Raw genomic sequence first — 17,780 nt, forward strand, 5'->3', positions numbered from 1 at the left:
CCCAAATGGGGGAACAGGGAGTGTATGTGATGACTGCCTGCTCAGGAGAACCAAGAAGAAGCATTGTTCTGGTTGGGTCCCTAATGTAAGTTGTTGGCAGTCCCTGAAATCCACGCAAAACTGTGGTTCCATCCCTAAGAAAGGAACACAAGATTTTTTCTAAAAAGCACACTCCCACATCTTACTCATCTATAATCACAAGAGGAAAATGACACAAATAAGAATATTACTCGATGTTTTTAGTTTTTAAATCAAAATAGTCTCCATTAACATTTCAAGTAATCATAAATGTTTGTACTATTTGAGATCTCTGTGAAACACTGTCACAAAAGTAAAGGAGGCTGATGTGAATGTGTGAGTGAAAATAATGTAAAGACGGATCTTAACTAATTCTGCCCAATGAGAAGGTTTGAAAGAGAATCAGCTTATGTGTCTTTTAGCATTTGTTTTTGGTTTTCTTCTGTTGCTTAGAAGAAGAAAAAGTTTAGTGACTTGACAAAATTATCCATCTGTATAAAAATTGGAAAACTTGATTCCTACATTGAAAGATAATAACAGAGTTTCAGATCATTCAGGCATGTTTCAAACTCAGAGTTTTGGATTGAAGTTTGTTCTTTTTCCCTGAGCAATAAAGTGAAAATGCTTCTGTAAGTCACCTACATTCACTGTCTCTGAATTGCTGGCTGAAGTCTTTCTGCAACTAGAGTAAACTTGAACCCACAACATGGAATCAGCACGATAAAAAGGGAGGGTTTTCTGTAAATGTTTTTCCTCTTTCATAATGGAAGTCCTTTAATTTATATTATTTTTTCAACATTTAAGGTTATATCTCAATGCAAATTAAGAATTTTGTTTGTTGTAGGAATTAAGAAAAAACAGGAAAAAAGACTTGATTAGTTACAATGATGCAGGACAGTTATTCATAAATGTTCACTCCCTTCTGATTGATTTAGTCTCCCATTTCCTAAAATGGGGGAAATGTTAAGAGAAATTTTATCTAAGTTCTACTTAAGACAGTGTTACATAGAATCATTTTTCTAAGCCAAAAATCTTATTTTTGACACAAAATTTCTGGATTGAAATGAGTCCTATGAGACTTTCTTAGATGAAGTCAGTAGCCAGCAGACAAATGGTACAATATTTGCATTATTGTATACTTCAAATAATATCAGTTCCTTTGCACCTTAACATATGGTGACGTTCACAACACATATGAAGTTCATGGCAAATATAGTCCTCCTTTAACCCTGCCATTAATCTCGTAGTGGATAAAGAAGCCTTGATTAACAAGAGCGATGCTGTTGGTTTGCGCGCTAACGGCTTTGTTGTGCATTCTGTGGCTTTTGTGTATTTTGTCTGCCATTGTACAGGAGTTCAAACCCATTGGTGCCGCACACAACAGAAGGGCCCAGCCTTTTGTTGCAGCAGCAAACATTGATGACAAAAGACAGGTAGTGAGCGCTTCCTATAACTCACCCATTGGGCTCTATTCAACCAGCAATATACAAGATGCGCTTCACGGGCAGCTGCGGGGGCTCATCCCTAGTTCGCCTCAAAAGTAAGTATTCCACTTGGTTTCTGGCTGCCATGCTCTCAATGGTGATAGTAAGGCTGCTTTTCCTTTCGAAAGTCCAGCTCTTGCTGTTTGATTTTTACTTTCCTGAAGGCACGGATCAGATTTTTCTTTTAAAGACAAGCATCTAGAACATGGTTCTAGGGTCCAGTCTGCCAGTTCCTGAACGTTTAGTGAATAGATGGTTGAGAGGAAGAAATCGCTCTGGCTCCATCATCACCCTTCTTACTCATGTCAATATCTGGTGATAAATAATCCTTTCTGTACAATTGTGCATTTAATTTTATCTAAAATATATATATCTATTAATCGTCCACTGAGGGGCTCTTTAACGCTTTGTTTTTACAGGATGTGAACTACTTTGAACACAAGCACAACGTTCGGCCCAAACCTTTCATAATCCCAGGCCGAAGCAGGTCATAAGCTTTAAGATGGTGAAGTGTGGAGTGCATGCCTCCTTAATAAATCCTACTAATCACCAAGATACATAACTCTTAGGTGTTTGGAGTGACTTTTCTCTTTTTTGAAGCTTACTGCAAAAGCAAAAGAAACAAATTCACCTAGCGGAGACTAGCAGCCAACTCACCTCCATTTCTGAGAGTAAATATTAACAAGATTATAGAGCTGTGAAATATTATGCAATCGCTGTGTGTATTTATAACTGATACCCCGGCTGCTCTGAGAATCCGATCCAGAACACAGTGATCTCTGAGGTTAGCAGACATACCCTGTCCCAGGGCAGGATGGCCCAGTCAGCAGGAACAAACATGAAAACCAGCCCCCAGTAAGGAGTAAGGAAGCAGGTGAGGCAAAGGTGGAAAGGCTGGTGCAGCTTTCTGTGTTTGACGGAGTCCATTCATCCCATCTCAGCACCTAGTTCTCACTGTGTCATCAGAGCCTGCAGGGTAATCCCACTCATTCTAGCTCTTACATAAAAATAAATTTGCATTCTTATGGATACTTGTGTGGCTTCCCTGGTGGCTCAGCTGGTAAAGAACCTGCCTGCAATGCAGTAGACCTGGGTTCAGTCCCAGGGTCGGGAAGATCCCCTGGAGAAGGGATAAGCTACCCACCCCACTATTCTTGGTCTTCCCTGATGGCTCAGATGGTAATGAATCCGCCTGCAATGCAGGAGACCTGGGTTCAATCCCTGAGTTGGGAAGATCCCCTGGAGGAGGAAATGGCTACTCACTCCAGTATTCTGGCCTGGAGAATTCCATGAACAGAGGAGCCTGGTGGGCTTCAGTCTATGGGGTCACAGAGAGTCGGACACAACTGAGCGACTTTCACACATGGATACTTGTGTGGCTTCCCTGGTGGCTCAGATAGTAAAGAACCTGCCTGCAATGCAGGAGATCTGGGATCAATCCCTGGGTTGGGAAGACCCCTGGAGAAGGGAATGGCCACCCACTCCAATATTCTTGCCTGGAGAATTCCATGGACAGAGGAGCCTGGCAGGCCACAGTCCATGGTGCCACAGAGTTGGACACAACTGAGAGACTAACACATACATACACACACACATACACATGGATACTTGCAAAGGAAGAGGGGCCACTTGGAATGTTTCCACTTGGGGAAAATAAGTATAAAGAGAGAGTTGGGAGGGAGGGAGATTTACTGGGTAACCCTCATGGATAACTGTGCCTAGACTGGAATAATAATGAGCAAGATCTCTTCTTGTCTGTCAGAGAAACAGATCATCGTCAGACGATCCTTTACAAATCTTCTCTAGAGACTAAATTCCAGCCTACGAGGAAAGAAATGAACATCCTGTATTGCCACATCAGGAAACAGTGACTTCAGGAAACCTGAAGTCCTCTGACCTCAGCTCCATCAACCAGCCCAGAGGAAGGAAGTGGGGGTTAGGCTGGATCAACCCTAACAGATCAGTGAACAATGATCTACATCAGGTGTCCCAATTGCTTGTCTGTAGGTGGAGTCAATTCACAATGTTTTATTTAACCCTCCCGTTGTTTAAAAATACGGAATTTAGGTCAGTGCCTTAAGATGGAACGTCTACTCTCCATCTTGGCAAAATACCCTTAACTCCCAAGCGTATGACACCTGGCCCATTTTCATATATGTGTGACCCTCCTGGCCCCTGGAGACATCTGAGTTTATGCTGCTTGCCATGGATGGCCAGTCATCACTTGATATATGGTTTCCATGTGCAGACCTTTCCATGAGCTAGAGTCAGGGCCAGAAAATGACCTCAAAGTAAGCCAATTTTGTGATATCAGACTCAGAAAGAGGAAATGGAGTAAAAGAGCTGGAGAAAGATGCTATTAATAATAAGGCAATGACTACCAAAGACATCTGACCCCACTAGAATGTAAACATATTATATGTCCACTACCAAGAAATGAGGCTAGGACAGTAAATGCTCAGCAAATGTTCATTAGCTAAAGGAACAAAATCTCGAGCGTGCCTAATTAGACTTCCTGATTAGCAAGAAGAATAAGGAGCTGTTATTCCTCCTGCATACTGGCAACTTTGAACAATCCTTTTTGGCTTCTTTTAGTTTTTTCCTCCTTCATATTTCATTCGCCTCTACATCCTTCTCTATTTCCCCACATTCAACAGTTTTCCAACCCCACTCTCAATAACATAAAAAAATACTGGGTTAAAAGTTAAAATGCTCTTTTACTATTGAATAAATATATATACATACATCTTCCTAAAGAAGCATAGTAAAACAGATATACTTGCATTCTTTTGAGGTTAACATAAATGTAAGCTCACTAACATGAGCTATAGAACTCCACGAGGCTTGAGTAAAATGATACATTAGAGTAACACAGATCTTGCTTCTGCTAAAGACCAATTACATTTAATAGCAAAATTCAGGGTAAGTCAGAGATTCAGGAACATAATGGCCTTCTTTAATATTTTCATTTGATTCAAACATGGTGACAATGGCAAGCTCCTCATAATTTTTTTATTGTAAGGTGCCTTTCAATCTAGCTAAGTTTGGAAGAGGGGAGAGGAAAACCAGATATGAAAGGATTTGCTTAAAAAACAGGTACCAGTAAACAAACCTTAAAAAATTCTAAAATTGCTTCTATTATCCTCCCTGTCTTCCTGTGGCCCCTCACTATTGGCTCTAGCTTCCGAATTTCTTGTTCTTACCAAATAATTCTTCATCAAGGTGGAATTTTGAGTGGCTACTTATCAAGCAATAACTACACCATTAATAAACAACTTTTGAATCAGATGTAAGTTGGAGATACCAATATAGTCATCTCCCTGGGTCTTAATACTAGTTGCTGCTGCTGCTAAGTCACTTCAGTCGTGTCCGACCCTGTGTGACCCCATAGACAGCAGCCCACAAGGCTCCCCCGTCCCTGGGATTCTCCAGGCAAGAACACTGGAGTGGGTTGCCATTTCCTTCTCTAGTGCAGGAAAGTGAAAAGTGAGAGTGAAGTCACTCAGTCGTGTCCGACTCTTAGAGACCCCATGGACCGCAGCCTACCAGGCTCCTCCATCCATGGGATTTTCCAAGCAAAAGTACTGGAGTGGGGTGCCATTGCCTTTAGGGTTCTTTTTATGGTTTCATCGTAACTGACCCATATTAAAAGAAAAGTATTTTAATATGAAAATATGTAAATGTTTAAAGCCAAAACTAACATTAAAAGTTCATCAAGGCATTTTATAGATCCAAGTGATAAAATACAATCCGGTTAGTGGTTTTTGGACAAGCTGCATCCAGAAGCATGTCCCCAAAAGTCCATATACACAGCAGGGAAATGAGTTCTGTGTCTAATGATCTATCCAGTTGTATGACAGTAATTGAGTGTATCATCAGCCTTACAGGTTGCCAAGTCAATAGCTCAATGTCATGAAATTTCAGCAGTATCTACCTTTCCAAGTCACAGGAATAGGTCATGCTGACCCATGATCATCTCCACAGTAACTGGAGTCCATGAACACTATTTTTTAAGCATCAGTTCAAGAGCTCGTTTAAAATCGTTCCAGAAATGTATACAAAGATAATTGTCTTTTGCTTAGGTTTTATTTCCTCTGTGAATAGATAGACATGAGCCCTTAAATAGAATGATTAAGAAACTAGGAAATAGAAGACACAATCTCTGCTTAAACAAAATTATATACACAGACATGCGTGTATATAAGAACACTAATAAGAGGGGGAAAATAATATTAATTACAACTATAAAATAAGTTCTATCTGTAAGTTCTGAGTTAACCATAGTTTACATCTCCACTATCTAACACCATGCCTGGGACACAGTAAGGTCAGAGTAGTTATAAAATGCTTGTGGAAAAGGTTCACTATTTTAAGCTCCAGTCTCCCAATACTGAAATTCAGTGTCTCAAATCCCTAAATTACAATTTAATAAACTTCATTATCCTGAGGTCCAATCAATATGATCCTGACTGAATTGCACTCTAACTGAAATTTCATTTCTACTCTTTTATCAACTGAAGTCAATTTCAGCAACCAGTATAGTGTTAAGCCTATGAAAATGGTGAATAAACCACTTGATATTTTTGTGTGTGATCAACCAATTTACTGACTGAGTTTCAAACAGGTTCTCAACAGCCAGGAAGTAAAGGAGCACGTTCCTATTAACCTGCTTCATTTAGTCTGTGCAGGTCAAATTGGATAACACAACACAAAAAAATTTTTTGTAACTTATTTAGTGACATGGGTTGCCTAGACTAACCAGGCTGCAACACTGATGAAGCCAACAAAATCAATCTTCAATATATTGGGTTTGGAGTTTTTGCTCTCTGTATGGGCCTGAGGTTGACATTAATAGCCCTGGAGGGTAAATGCAGGAAGGGGCCATACTTGAGCCCTAAGGGAACACTGACTTTGAGATAAACACGCCATATAAACTGTTCTCTGCCTTGAGTTTACAGCAATACTAACTTGCAGACATGATATAAGCTGACATCAATACTAATGTTTCCTCTGGCTTTGTCTTAAATGACTATGCTTTAAAAAATATATATATATATTCCATTTCTCCAAAAAAATGCATTTGTCATGCTGCATTTACAATGCATGTATAAAAATGACTTTTAGTCATCAGCATGTCAGTTATGACTAACCTCATATCTGTAAAGAATTCTATTCATAGAGTATATGAAGTTTCTGTAGTTGTTCTTAAAATTGCATGACTGGCCTTTCTGATGTTTTAGTAAGTTCCTTTAACTTGACTTTAAAAGGAAATGAAAAATATGCATGAAAATATATATGTGCTTTCAAAATTTTCCAAGAAATAGCTATGTATTAAAGAAATATATATACATATCTTAGCCCTAAGTTGCATCCAAAGAGTCTGAGATCACTTTATTTGCTCTCTAATTATTAATTTCAAGGTGACAAGCATTTATTGGCTATTTCTAGGACCTATATTAAGTCACCAAACAATTTCTTAAAGTGTAGTCTTCACAAAATTAGAGAACTAAATATAAAAAGTTAAAATAGGAACAAAATATTTATAAAATGTCGTAAAACAGAATCTTTACCAGATAACTTCAAGTTGCCAATTACTTTGAATTAAGCCCAACTATATTTCTGAAAATACTTATTTTGCAATGTTTAGCCTAAATATTTGATTGGATCTTCACGTTGCATATTCATATTACTATTTGTGTAGGATCATTCATTTTTTAATTTTAAATACTGCAGCTCAGAAATGTAAAAGGATTCCAGCTAATGCAATTCCCCTGTGCCACTTCCTTTATATACAACTCTTTTCCCATGAAGCTTTCACCTAGCAGAGCATATTTTATAGTACAGCAGAGCCAAGAAATGCAGTATCACCGGTATCTTAATTCTGTGAAACTTTTTTCAATCGTGAATTTTTAAGTGTTCCCTTTCTAAAACAAATTCTAGCCAGAAATAAACATTTCTTTTCCATTTGATTTAATTCACCTCTTACTTTTAACCTCTCTGTACTTGTTCTCTGTGTTCCCCTGTCTGGATGTTCTGGTTCCCGTGTCGTCTTCTGTGTGACGTGGTCATTAACACAGTGGATGCAGCACTCCGTCCGGTGTTGACGGCGGCAGTGGGCGTAGCACCCCTTCTTCTGTCAGTACTCTTAGTACTATTTGCCCAGGTGACTTGAAAGTTGCTGCTAAGATGGCCCCTAACATTCCTTTGGAAATGGAACTTCCTGGTGTGAAGATTGTACATGCTCAATTTAATACACCCATGCAGTTGTACTCAGATGACAATATTATGGAAACACTTCAGGGTCAGGTTTCAACAGCTCTAGGGGAAACACCCTCGATGAGGTAATAAGAGTCTTTCTGAACCGTGGGCATATTAACTAAACACATGGGCAATGTCGACTTTACTGTTATCTTGTAACATTGTCTTAATTGAAAAAAAGCTTTCAAGAAAAAAAACTACTAAGGGTTTATTGCAGATATCTAGGCCTTGTGATAATGGCGATTTGAGAAATTAAGCAAGTAGAGTTTTATGTGACAGCAATGAAATGAAATCATGGCAGGACGAAATGTACATGTCGTTTGAAAAACTACAGTGTACTTTACAAATGTCTGGTACAGTACTTCTCAAAAGTGATATATAATCTGGGATACTGTGTTTCTTCTTTGGGTATCAAAAACTGGGGAAGGGATGGGAGGTTCAGAGAAGTTTTAACAGAAATGATATCTTTTGTCTCTTCTAATGGCATCTTGTGGAAGAGTTAATTATTTTTCCATTTACTATTTCTGCCATGAGTAAGGGTTTGTAAGTGAATATCTCAGGCTACTAATATAGATATCTAATTTCTATTGGTCTCTATTTTGACTAATTTTTTCTTTATTATGCATATTTGTTCAAAGTACTTTTCAATTAAAAAGATTTATTAGAAGATAAAACCTTATTACTTCTTTCAATATTATAGAACCATTATAAAGTATTATAATGCTTACAAGTGTTATGTAACAAGCCCTTGGGATGAGATAATAATAGCATAATGTATTTCAAAGCCATTTGCAAGGAGCTTCAGATAGGTAAGATGATTATTTCCAAATATGATATAGGTAATAAAAATTTGTGCAAATAGCAACTACCTTTTCTAGATAATGCAATTAAATGACAAAATAGTAAAATATTACAGTGCCTGACATGTATTTTTATTGTGGCATTTTTTTATTGTTCAACATGAATATATTTGTAGAAAGTTCATTAAAATAAATCATCTATCATTTTTGTAAATGAATTATAATGTAGCTATTTAGTAGCCTATACAACTGACTTCTGTGTGAAAGACACTATATTATGTGCTTTCAAACACTGAGAAATTGAATTCTTCGATTTACAGGCAAAATGTTACCTTGATTCAAGAGTTAACAAAACTAAACCATACACTTTTGGTTTAATATCAAAAATGAATCTGAATTTTATTAACATCTTTATGACTGAGATAAACTGGGCTCACTCATGCACTTTCTATCACACGTATGTGGTCTTTTATTTCTAAAAGGTTAATTTTGTTCATATTATAATTATATATCCATCAGACGCAGGCATTGTTTTTTAAATTACTATTTCCTAACAACGTTTCAGTTGCCCTCCAAAAGGATTCTTCCACATGGAGAAGTGCTGAAGTGACCCCAGGTTAATCGATGATTTTTTAAGGCAACCCGTGTGAATTCACATTATGCTTAGCTGTGGTAGAGATTAACGTGAGAATACGGAATCTCTGTTGGGGAGGTGCTGTAAATACAGTAATCCCTGCTTATTGATATCTTGCGTCGTCCTGCGCATACGCACGCTCCTGACGCGGCTTCCGGCGCCATGTTGTTTCAGTGAACCCACGGCCACCGTGCCCCCCGAGTCGGATGTGTACCGGATGCTCCACGACAATCGGAATGAACCTACCCAGCCTCGCCAGTCGGGCTCCTTCAGGGTGCTCCAGGAACTAGTGAACGATGGCGCTGGTGAGCAGTCCGTGAATGTCTGCTGAGACGTTGTTGACAGAGGTTATTGCAAGGGTCAGGGGAGGGGAGGGCAGCAAGCATAATGGGAATGAGAGTCTAAAAATTGATTTTCATCAGTCATCAAATGACTCTTTGCTGTAAAACGATTTGGTGTTGCCTGGTTTATGAGGAGAACATCCAGAGCATATTTAAGGAGCCATTAACTTGATGGTAAAAGAGCATCAAAGATAAATCCTATCTCAGTAGTCAAGGGCTAGTTCAGCTTATTGATCATAAAATACTGCAAGATTTCTCAGCCTCCTGCATATCCCAGGCTATCATAATCATCAAATTTTTAGACAACACTGGAATGAACACTCACTATGTCCCAAATCCTGTGCCGAGCTGCTTTGCACACGTGATCATTTAATCCCCACAATAACTCAGCGAGGTAGGAGCTGTTATTTTCCCTATTTAACAAAAGAGAAAATGAGGCAATAGAGAGGGCGGATTTGCACAAAGCCACACAGCCAGTAAGAAACAAAATCGGGTCTCCAACTCACTCTTGGGGTCTTCAGAGTTCATGCTCCTACCAATGATTTTCCATGTCCAAAAGATATATACTGTCCTTCAGAAGCTGCACAGAAATACAAAATGCCCCATTAGTATGCTGCTGCTGCTGCTGCTAAGTTACTTCAGTCGTGTCCGACTCTGTGCGACCCCATAGACGGCAGCCCACCAGGCTCCCCCGTCCCTGGGATTCTCCAGGCAAGAACACTGGAGTGGCTTGCCATTTCCTTCTCCAATGCATGAAAGTGAAAAGTGAAAGTGAAGTCGCTCAGTCCTATCTGACTCTTAGCGACCCCATGGACCACAGCCTACCAGGCTCCTACATCCATAGGATTTTTTTTCCAGGCAAGAGTACTGGAGTGGGGTGCCATTGCCTTCTCCCCCCATTAGTACAGCCATTATCAAAAAAATGGAAACTAAGTGTTGGTGAGGATGTGGAGAAATGGGGACCCTTGCACACTGCTGATGGGGAATGTGAAATGGTGCAGCCACTGGGAAAAACAGTATGGCGGTTCCTCAGAAAGTGAAACAGGAGAATTGCCATGGGATCCTGCAATTCCGCTCCTAGCTGTATACTCATAAGAACTGAAAGCAGGGACTCAAACCAATACTTATGCACCAGCATCCGCAGAAGCATTATTCACAACAACCAAAAGTTGGGAACAACCTAAATGTCTATTTACACATGAATGGAAAAACATCATGTGGTATATATCCATAAAGTACACTATTATTCAGCCTTAAAAGGGAATGAAAATTCTGATATATGCTGCAACATGGATGAATCTTGAAAACATTCTGCTAAATGAAATAAACCAGGGACATAGAGACAGATATTGCATGATTCCATTTATATGAGAACCTTAGAATAGTCCAGTCATAGCAACAGAAAGTATAATAGAGGTCACCGGGGTCTGGAAGGAGAGTGAAATACAGAGTTAATGTTTCCTGGTTACAGAGTTTCTGTTTTAGATGATGAAAACGTTCTAGAAATAGGTATCAGTGACAGTTGCACAAAATTGTGACCATACTTAATGCTACTGAATTACACACTTAAAATGGTGAAGATGGTCCATTTTATGCTTTGTATCAGTTCAGTTCAGTTCAGTCACTCAGTCGTGTCCAACTCTTTGGGACCCCATGAATCGCAGCACGCCAGGCCTCCCTGTCCATCACCAACTCCCGGAGTTCACTCAGACTCACGTCCATCGAGTCAGTGATGCCATCCAGCCATCTCATCCTCTGTTGTCCCCTTCTCCTCCTGCCCCCAATCCCTCCCAGCATCAGAGTCTTTTCCAATGAGTCAACTCTTCACATGAGGTGGCCAAAGTACTGGAGTTTCAACTTTAGCATCGTTCCCTCCAAAGAAATCCCAGGGCTGATCTCCTTCAGAATGGACTGGTTGGATCTCCTGGCAGTCCAAGGGACTCTCAAGAGTCTTCTCCAACACCACAGTTCAAAAGCATCAATTCTTCCGTGCTCAGCCTTCTTCACAGTCCAACTCTCACATCCATACACGACCACAGGAAAAACCATAGCCTTGACTAGACGAACCTTTGTTGGCAAAGTAATGTCTCTGCTTTTGAATATGCTATCTAGATTGGTCATAACTTTCCTTCCAAGGAGTAAGCGTCTTTTAATTTCATGGCTGCAGTCACCATCTGCAGTGATTTTGGAGCCCAAAATTTAAAAAGGAAAGATGCAAAATGTTCTCTGTTCCTTTGGGCATTTTGTAACAGCTCCCTACAACAACAGTTTTTTAACTAATTTAGTTTCGTAAGGTCCCATTTCAGAATAAATTATGCTTGAACGAATCCTGGTTCTTTCCAAATGATATTGTGGGTGAAGGCTAAGAATTCCTCAGGTTAAAGTGCACACCTTAAAATAGAAGCAAAGTATAAACCGTAGCCAGCTGCTCCCTGGCCATAAATGGAAGCACTTTGTATTTCAGATGACCGTCCTGCTGGAACTCGGAGTGTGAGAGCTCCAGTTACAAAAGTCCACGGCGGTGCTGGCGGCACGCAGAAGATGCCATTCTGTGACAAATGCGGGAGTGGCATCGTGTAAGTTTCATTTTCAACCCTAAATTCACCACCAGTCTTGGCGTCAGTTCCCTATTTCCTCTAGAAGAGACTTGAAGTTTTACAAAAAACAAATGTCTATTCAGTGAACTGAAATATAAATGTCCAGAACATTTAGGGCAGTCTGACCAGAAATCCTTTAGGTGTACCCCCAAATTAGCATAGAATGTGAGCTGGAAATCCTGACTTATAATTTCAGGTGTATGTTCATGAAAGGAAGCTGCCCCAGAAGTATATCCTAAAAGTCATTTCCGAGAATCATGACTTCACTTCACAAAGCCCTCCCTTTGTTGATGCATAGTCTTTGAATTCTTCCTTTTCTGTATAAACCCAGGAAAACAAATATGGAGGTCACCCAGTTGTTCATTAAAACACATTATCCTTAGTCGATTTCTTAAAGTTGCACAAATACTGAAATATGATTTTTTAGACACACAGTCAACTTCTATTTTAAGGGGCTTTAGGTGTAAATAGCCACCCTTGCTAGTTTCAGATCTTTAAGTAAACCAGATCGTTTCAGTCCCTCCACCTCCTGGCCCGTGGGAGCACGTCTTCCATCCCCTTTTTCTGTTCCCCTGTCACTAGCTCTCACACGGAGGAGCTATCAGTCGAGTCACCCAGGAGGCATCCCAGGAGGGTGGGGGAAGGAGATAAGCCTGCTTATAGCACAGAGGGGCTGGGAGACAGAGAAACTAGCAGGACAGGGGGCTCGGGGCAGAGAGGACCTCGTAACACGACAGGTCGTGATGTTACCCAAAGTATTGGGGTGGCCAAGAAGTTTGTTTGGGCTTTTCCGTACACCTCTGCCCTTTGATGTGTTCTGTGTTCCATAGAGTGGACGCTGGACCACCAAGGTAGACAGTTTAAGCAGAGGGACTTTGGTTGTATAGACAACAACCTTGGTCACAATCCGATTCCTTTGCAGAGGATTATCTGCATCATCTCTCCTGCTTCCAAAGAAACAATGGGGAGAGATCATGGAGTAAGATCCTATCATTTCTCTAAAAAAAAAAAAAAGAAAACTTGTTTGGGAAAAAAAAAATCTGAAAAATATTCACACGTGAACAACAGAGATAAACCCATGAAGATTTATTGTTGTCTTGGCTCTCCCTGGCAACTGCATCAGTTCCACAGCTGCGCCCAGTTTTATAGCTATTCTTTCCTGAATGTGAAACACCTGCCTTATCTGTAGTGTTGTCTCCCTTTGGGTCATGTTTTTGGCTGTGTGTGTGTGTGTGTGTGTTCACGAGGGTCTCCTTTTTCCCACCAGTGGTGCGGTTGTGAAAGCGCGGGACAAATACCGGCATCCGGAGTGCTTCGTGTGTGCCGACTGTAACCTCAACCTCAAACAGAAGGGCTACTTCTTCGTGGAGGGGGAGCTGTACTGTGAAACTCACGCCCGGGCCCGCATGAGGCCCCCGGAGGGCTACGACACAGTCACCCTTTATCCCAAAGCCTAAGTCTTAGCAGAACGAGCTCGCACACACCCACGCGCACCCACACAGGCTGGTGTTAATGGCTTTGGGCCAGATTTATAGCAAAGTGCTGATGCCAAATCTAGAACCAAGATTTTAGACACTTATTGTATTTTTAGGAGAAAGAATGGGAGGTACATGCCTGCTGTAACACAAACATGCATTCAACTGTTTGGGGGGGACGCTTAGCAATAACTTAATGGCATTTAAAGCAATAATTTTTTCATGTCATTCTCCACAGTTTACATTTATATTATTATGACCATCAAACATGTAAACATCAAGATATTTGGGGAGTCCAATTGTCTTTCCTTAACCAGCTGATTTTGCAGTTCTAGTAAATACCAAATGACAATCTTGTATTCTAACAAAACCTGCAGTGTCTGTTATCTGTTTCAACAATTACAGTGCATGTCAGGGAGAAATTCTCTAGATCTCTCTAGTTTCATATTCAGTCATACTGCTGAATGCAACATAACATAATAAATACATAAAATATTTTAAAAATACCTAATGAAGTGGCACTTGCTGAATTCAGATAAAATCAACATTCCAATGAGGGAACCCAGTCCTAACTTGTCGTGTAAAACTTGGGTTGTACACGAGTGACAACTCGGATATTTTCAGGAAAAAAATATGGTGTCTTTAATTTTTATAACTCATTTGCTCTTTCTTATGAGCCCACAGTTTCTGCTGCTTGGAGGGGAAGTTTTAAATTTGCTAGTTAAAGGTCTCAGATTAAAACAGTTTCAGATAAAAACAGTCTCAGATTAAAACAGTTTCTGTTGCTTTGAAATAGTCTCTTTCATTTTAAATGTCTCTCAGATAAATATTCAGACTCCATCAAGGCTAGTTCTTTATTCTCAAGGCTCACCACCACCATCTTCTCCTCCCAAAGATGGCACCTCCAAGAGGAGGCATTCAGGGGACCCTCTGGGGAGGAAAGGGGCTGCTGCTCTCCTGGGGTCCTGCTTGTATTCTCTGCTGAAAATCCGTGGTTCCACTTGCGCTGTTTTCTCAACATAGTTGGAACCAGGCAACAAGCCCACCTTTACCACCACCTCCAAAAGTCTCAGCTCAGCTTTCCCTGGAGTCATGGTTTCTTTGCATCTCAGACACAAATCCCATCTGGCCCCTGGCTCAGCTCGGGCATCTTGCCCTTCACCATGGTGGTGCCACGGCAATGCCCCCTGACGTGCATGTCTTACCTACTTCCCAAGCTCGTCCCTGGGGACAAAGCAGAAGTTAGGAAACTGTGCTCTCCAAGTATAAACCATGGGAACCAGCAGGCTGGGGAGGTGGGGACTGTCTCAGGCCCTTGGTCTCACCCCCTTGTCACAAAGCCATGTCTATCCGAATGCAGCTGCTGCCTCTGGGCTGGGAGCAAGGACCCTCCTATTGTCCCAGATGGAAACCAGGGCCCGTGTTGTACTGCTCTGGGATTCTCCTACACTTCTCTGATTATTTCTGACCCTGACCGGTCTGGGGTTTTGAACTAGTGACACAAGACAGAACACCTGCCCCACCCCTCTGGGCCATTTGAGATAGAAACTGGAACCCCTGCACCAAAACACAAATTCGTTCAAGGAGCAATTCCAAGAAAATAGAAAACTATGTGATCAAAGATATGACTGTATTCAAACACATTACTTTTTTGGTTCAGATGTTATTTTTAAATTTTTTTTTCTGGGAAGGATATAATCTTAAAAGTTTGGAAGCTAGAGAGCAAAGGAGTGGGAACTGATTTAGGAAACCTGAGAAAGTTAAAATCCAAAGCAGCAATGGAGAAAACTGAAGACTCAACCTAGAATCTTGAAAAGGCGAGGGAACTGATAACATAGGCATTTCTAGACTAGGGGATAAAGGTGGGGTTAATGATAAGGAGGGTCATGGACAAGCTGTTTGAGAAGCACTTAATCCCCACTGTGTCCCCTCCTCTGCCCCTCTCTCACACACCCATAGCCTTTCCTAGTGGAAGTTTGCCTCATATTACCTGGAGAAAGTAAAACAGCATTTCTGGAGTCAGGAAGCAAAGTTGAGGGTACATGTATCATACTAAAAAGAAGTTAAATAAGAATGAAATACTCATGAGAAGAAAAGTGTACATTAGACATTATGCTATACCTTAATGCATACTTTATGTTAGGTATCAGACAGTATTTTCCTTAAAATTATATTTTACATATTTTATAATGAAGTTCTTAAGTTCAGATGTTCAATAATGAGGGGGAAAAGTAGTACGGCTTGAAAAATAGTAGTAGTATGGCTCTAATCTGAAATTCTGGAGCCATATGGCTTAAAGCTGCTAATTCAGTCTATGTGACTAAGGTTTGTGATTATTGCTGTTTAGTCACTAGGTCATGTCCAACTCTTTGCAACCCCGTGGACTGTAGCCCATCAGGCTCCTCTGTGCATGGGATTTCCCAGGCAAGAATACAGGAGTGAGTTGCCATTTCCTCCTCCAGGGTATCTTCCTTACCCAGGATCCAACTCGTGTGTCCCGCATTGGCAGACAGATTCTTTACCTGGGAAGCCCCAAGGCTTACGAAGCAAATTCTCAAATTGCATGTCCATTATTTTTTATATAAATTATATATAAAATTATTCTTTTGATGATTAAATCTAGAATTTGAACATAAAGATAACTTTATGACAATTAACCCATAGAAATGAATGCAATATAAAAATCATTTTAAAACATACAAAGTACAGGGTGAAAATAGCAATGTTATAATGGAAAGAAATTAAAACTTTTTAAAAAAAATAATAATAAAAATAAAATTAAAAAAATAAAATAAAACTTTTTAAAAAAGTAAACAAATAAGAAAGCAATATTTCTCCCTGTACTAACACTTTGTCTTTCAATAATGAATTCACACCTGGGCTTATATAGGAATTCATGCCACAAACAAAGAATGCCAACCAGTTTTTATTTAGCTCTCAGAATACTATATCTTTGGAGAAAACAGATTAGTCACTGTTTTTATATTTATAAGCTTATTAAAACCAGCAGTGATCAATGAAATCATCTCTGTTTAAGAACTCTAGGCTCATGATTAACTAAATTGCTCTTTTTTCAGAGTAAACCCAGGATAGAGTTGCTACACCCTCTACCAATGGGACAACTGTTTGAATAAAAAACAGCTCTGGTTATCACATACATCTGCACCTGTGTAAGCAAAGTAAAGTTAATGGCTAATATGATATGCAAACAGTTTATTTATCTCTACATAAGATAATCTAAAGTTTGTCCATCACAGGAACATTCCAAGATAGGCAGGATGGAGCTTGGGGGTTCTTCTACTAACAGCCTGAGTTGCAAAAGTTTGTCAAGCTGTCCTTTAAACACAGATTTGATTCTAGCCTTGAGAAACTACTGCTTTATAACCATTACTCTTTATTACCATGTCATCATGGCCTAATGTCCTTTCTTTTGCTTTTTTTGTCCTTATGGTGTGCTATCTGAATCTTAAGCATCAAAAACAAAATTGGAGAAAGATTGAGAGCATTCAGATAATTCAAGCAAATAAACCATTTACTTGATCTACATGAATATTTCAAAATAATTGTCTTAAGCTTCTGTTCATGTTGGAGAGCACTCAATACTTGGTGGACCCCCTACCAAGTAAGATATGTTGACACTGAACCCAATGAAATGGATTTTTGAATACATTGGCTATATTTACAAACTGACATTTTCAAGCTAGCTAGAATGCTTCATGTGATGAAGGTTAAAACAAAGCACCTATAAGAAGTGGTTGCTTTATCATAATTTCTTTGGTTCAAATTTTGTAGTAATGTTATTAATCACACTTCAGAAGAACATAAAATGATTATATACAAGTTGTTTCTGCGCCAAGGGCAAGAATATGTTGCAGAGTTTCAGACCTACCTCTTATGAGATCAAATTCCCATTTTATCTCCTTTCCTGAAGTGGAGGGGATTGAAAAATTACCTGTGAATTACCAGTGTGAATTACCTGTCATGTGTATATATGCCAAAGCGCACATGTATCTGTGGCTCACTAAAGCACCAAGCTTATGCTACCAATGTTGCATGCAAGAGCCGCTTTGTGTACCACGATGCCTCACACAGGGGCACATGCTGTTCCGCCTACCCCTTCACACATCTGGGCTCCAGATGCGGCTGAGTTCCCGAGGCTTTCAGCCTTGACCC

General features: G+C 40.0%; 1 protein-coding gene across 3 annotated transcripts in view; it reads left to right on the forward strand.

The window, feature by feature from the left end:
- Window positions 1-14,113, forward strand: part of PDLIM3 (PDZ and LIM domain 3) — a 31,433-nt gene extending 17,320 nt beyond the window's left edge. The window contains exons 4-8 of one of the 3 annotated variants that reach the window (XM_006044063.3): window positions 1,922-1,989; window positions 7,580-7,843; window positions 9,369-9,499; window positions 12,000-12,111; window positions 13,400-14,113. In XM_006044063.3, coding sequence (XP_006044125.1) covers window positions 1,922-1,989; window positions 7,580-7,843; window positions 9,369-9,499; window positions 12,000-12,111; window positions 13,400-13,589 — 765 coding nt within the window. In that variant the 3' untranslated portion in view covers window positions 13,590-14,113. Of the gene's footprint in view, window positions 1-1,370; window positions 1,559-1,921; window positions 1,990-7,579; window positions 7,844-9,368; window positions 9,500-11,999; window positions 12,112-13,399 lie in introns of all 3 variants that reach the window. The other 2 variants (XM_006044064.3, XM_006044065.3) reach the window with 2 other exon arrangements.
- The last annotated feature ends 3,667 nt before the right edge of the window (window positions 14,114-17,780 follow it).

The sequence above is a fragment of the Bubalus bubalis genome, chromosome 1 (genome assembly GCF_019923935.1).
Source record: "Bubalus bubalis isolate 160015118507 breed Murrah chromosome 1, NDDB_SH_1, whole genome shotgun sequence".
Classification (NCBI taxonomy): Eukaryota; Metazoa; Chordata; class Mammalia; order Artiodactyla; family Bovidae; genus Bubalus; species Bubalus bubalis.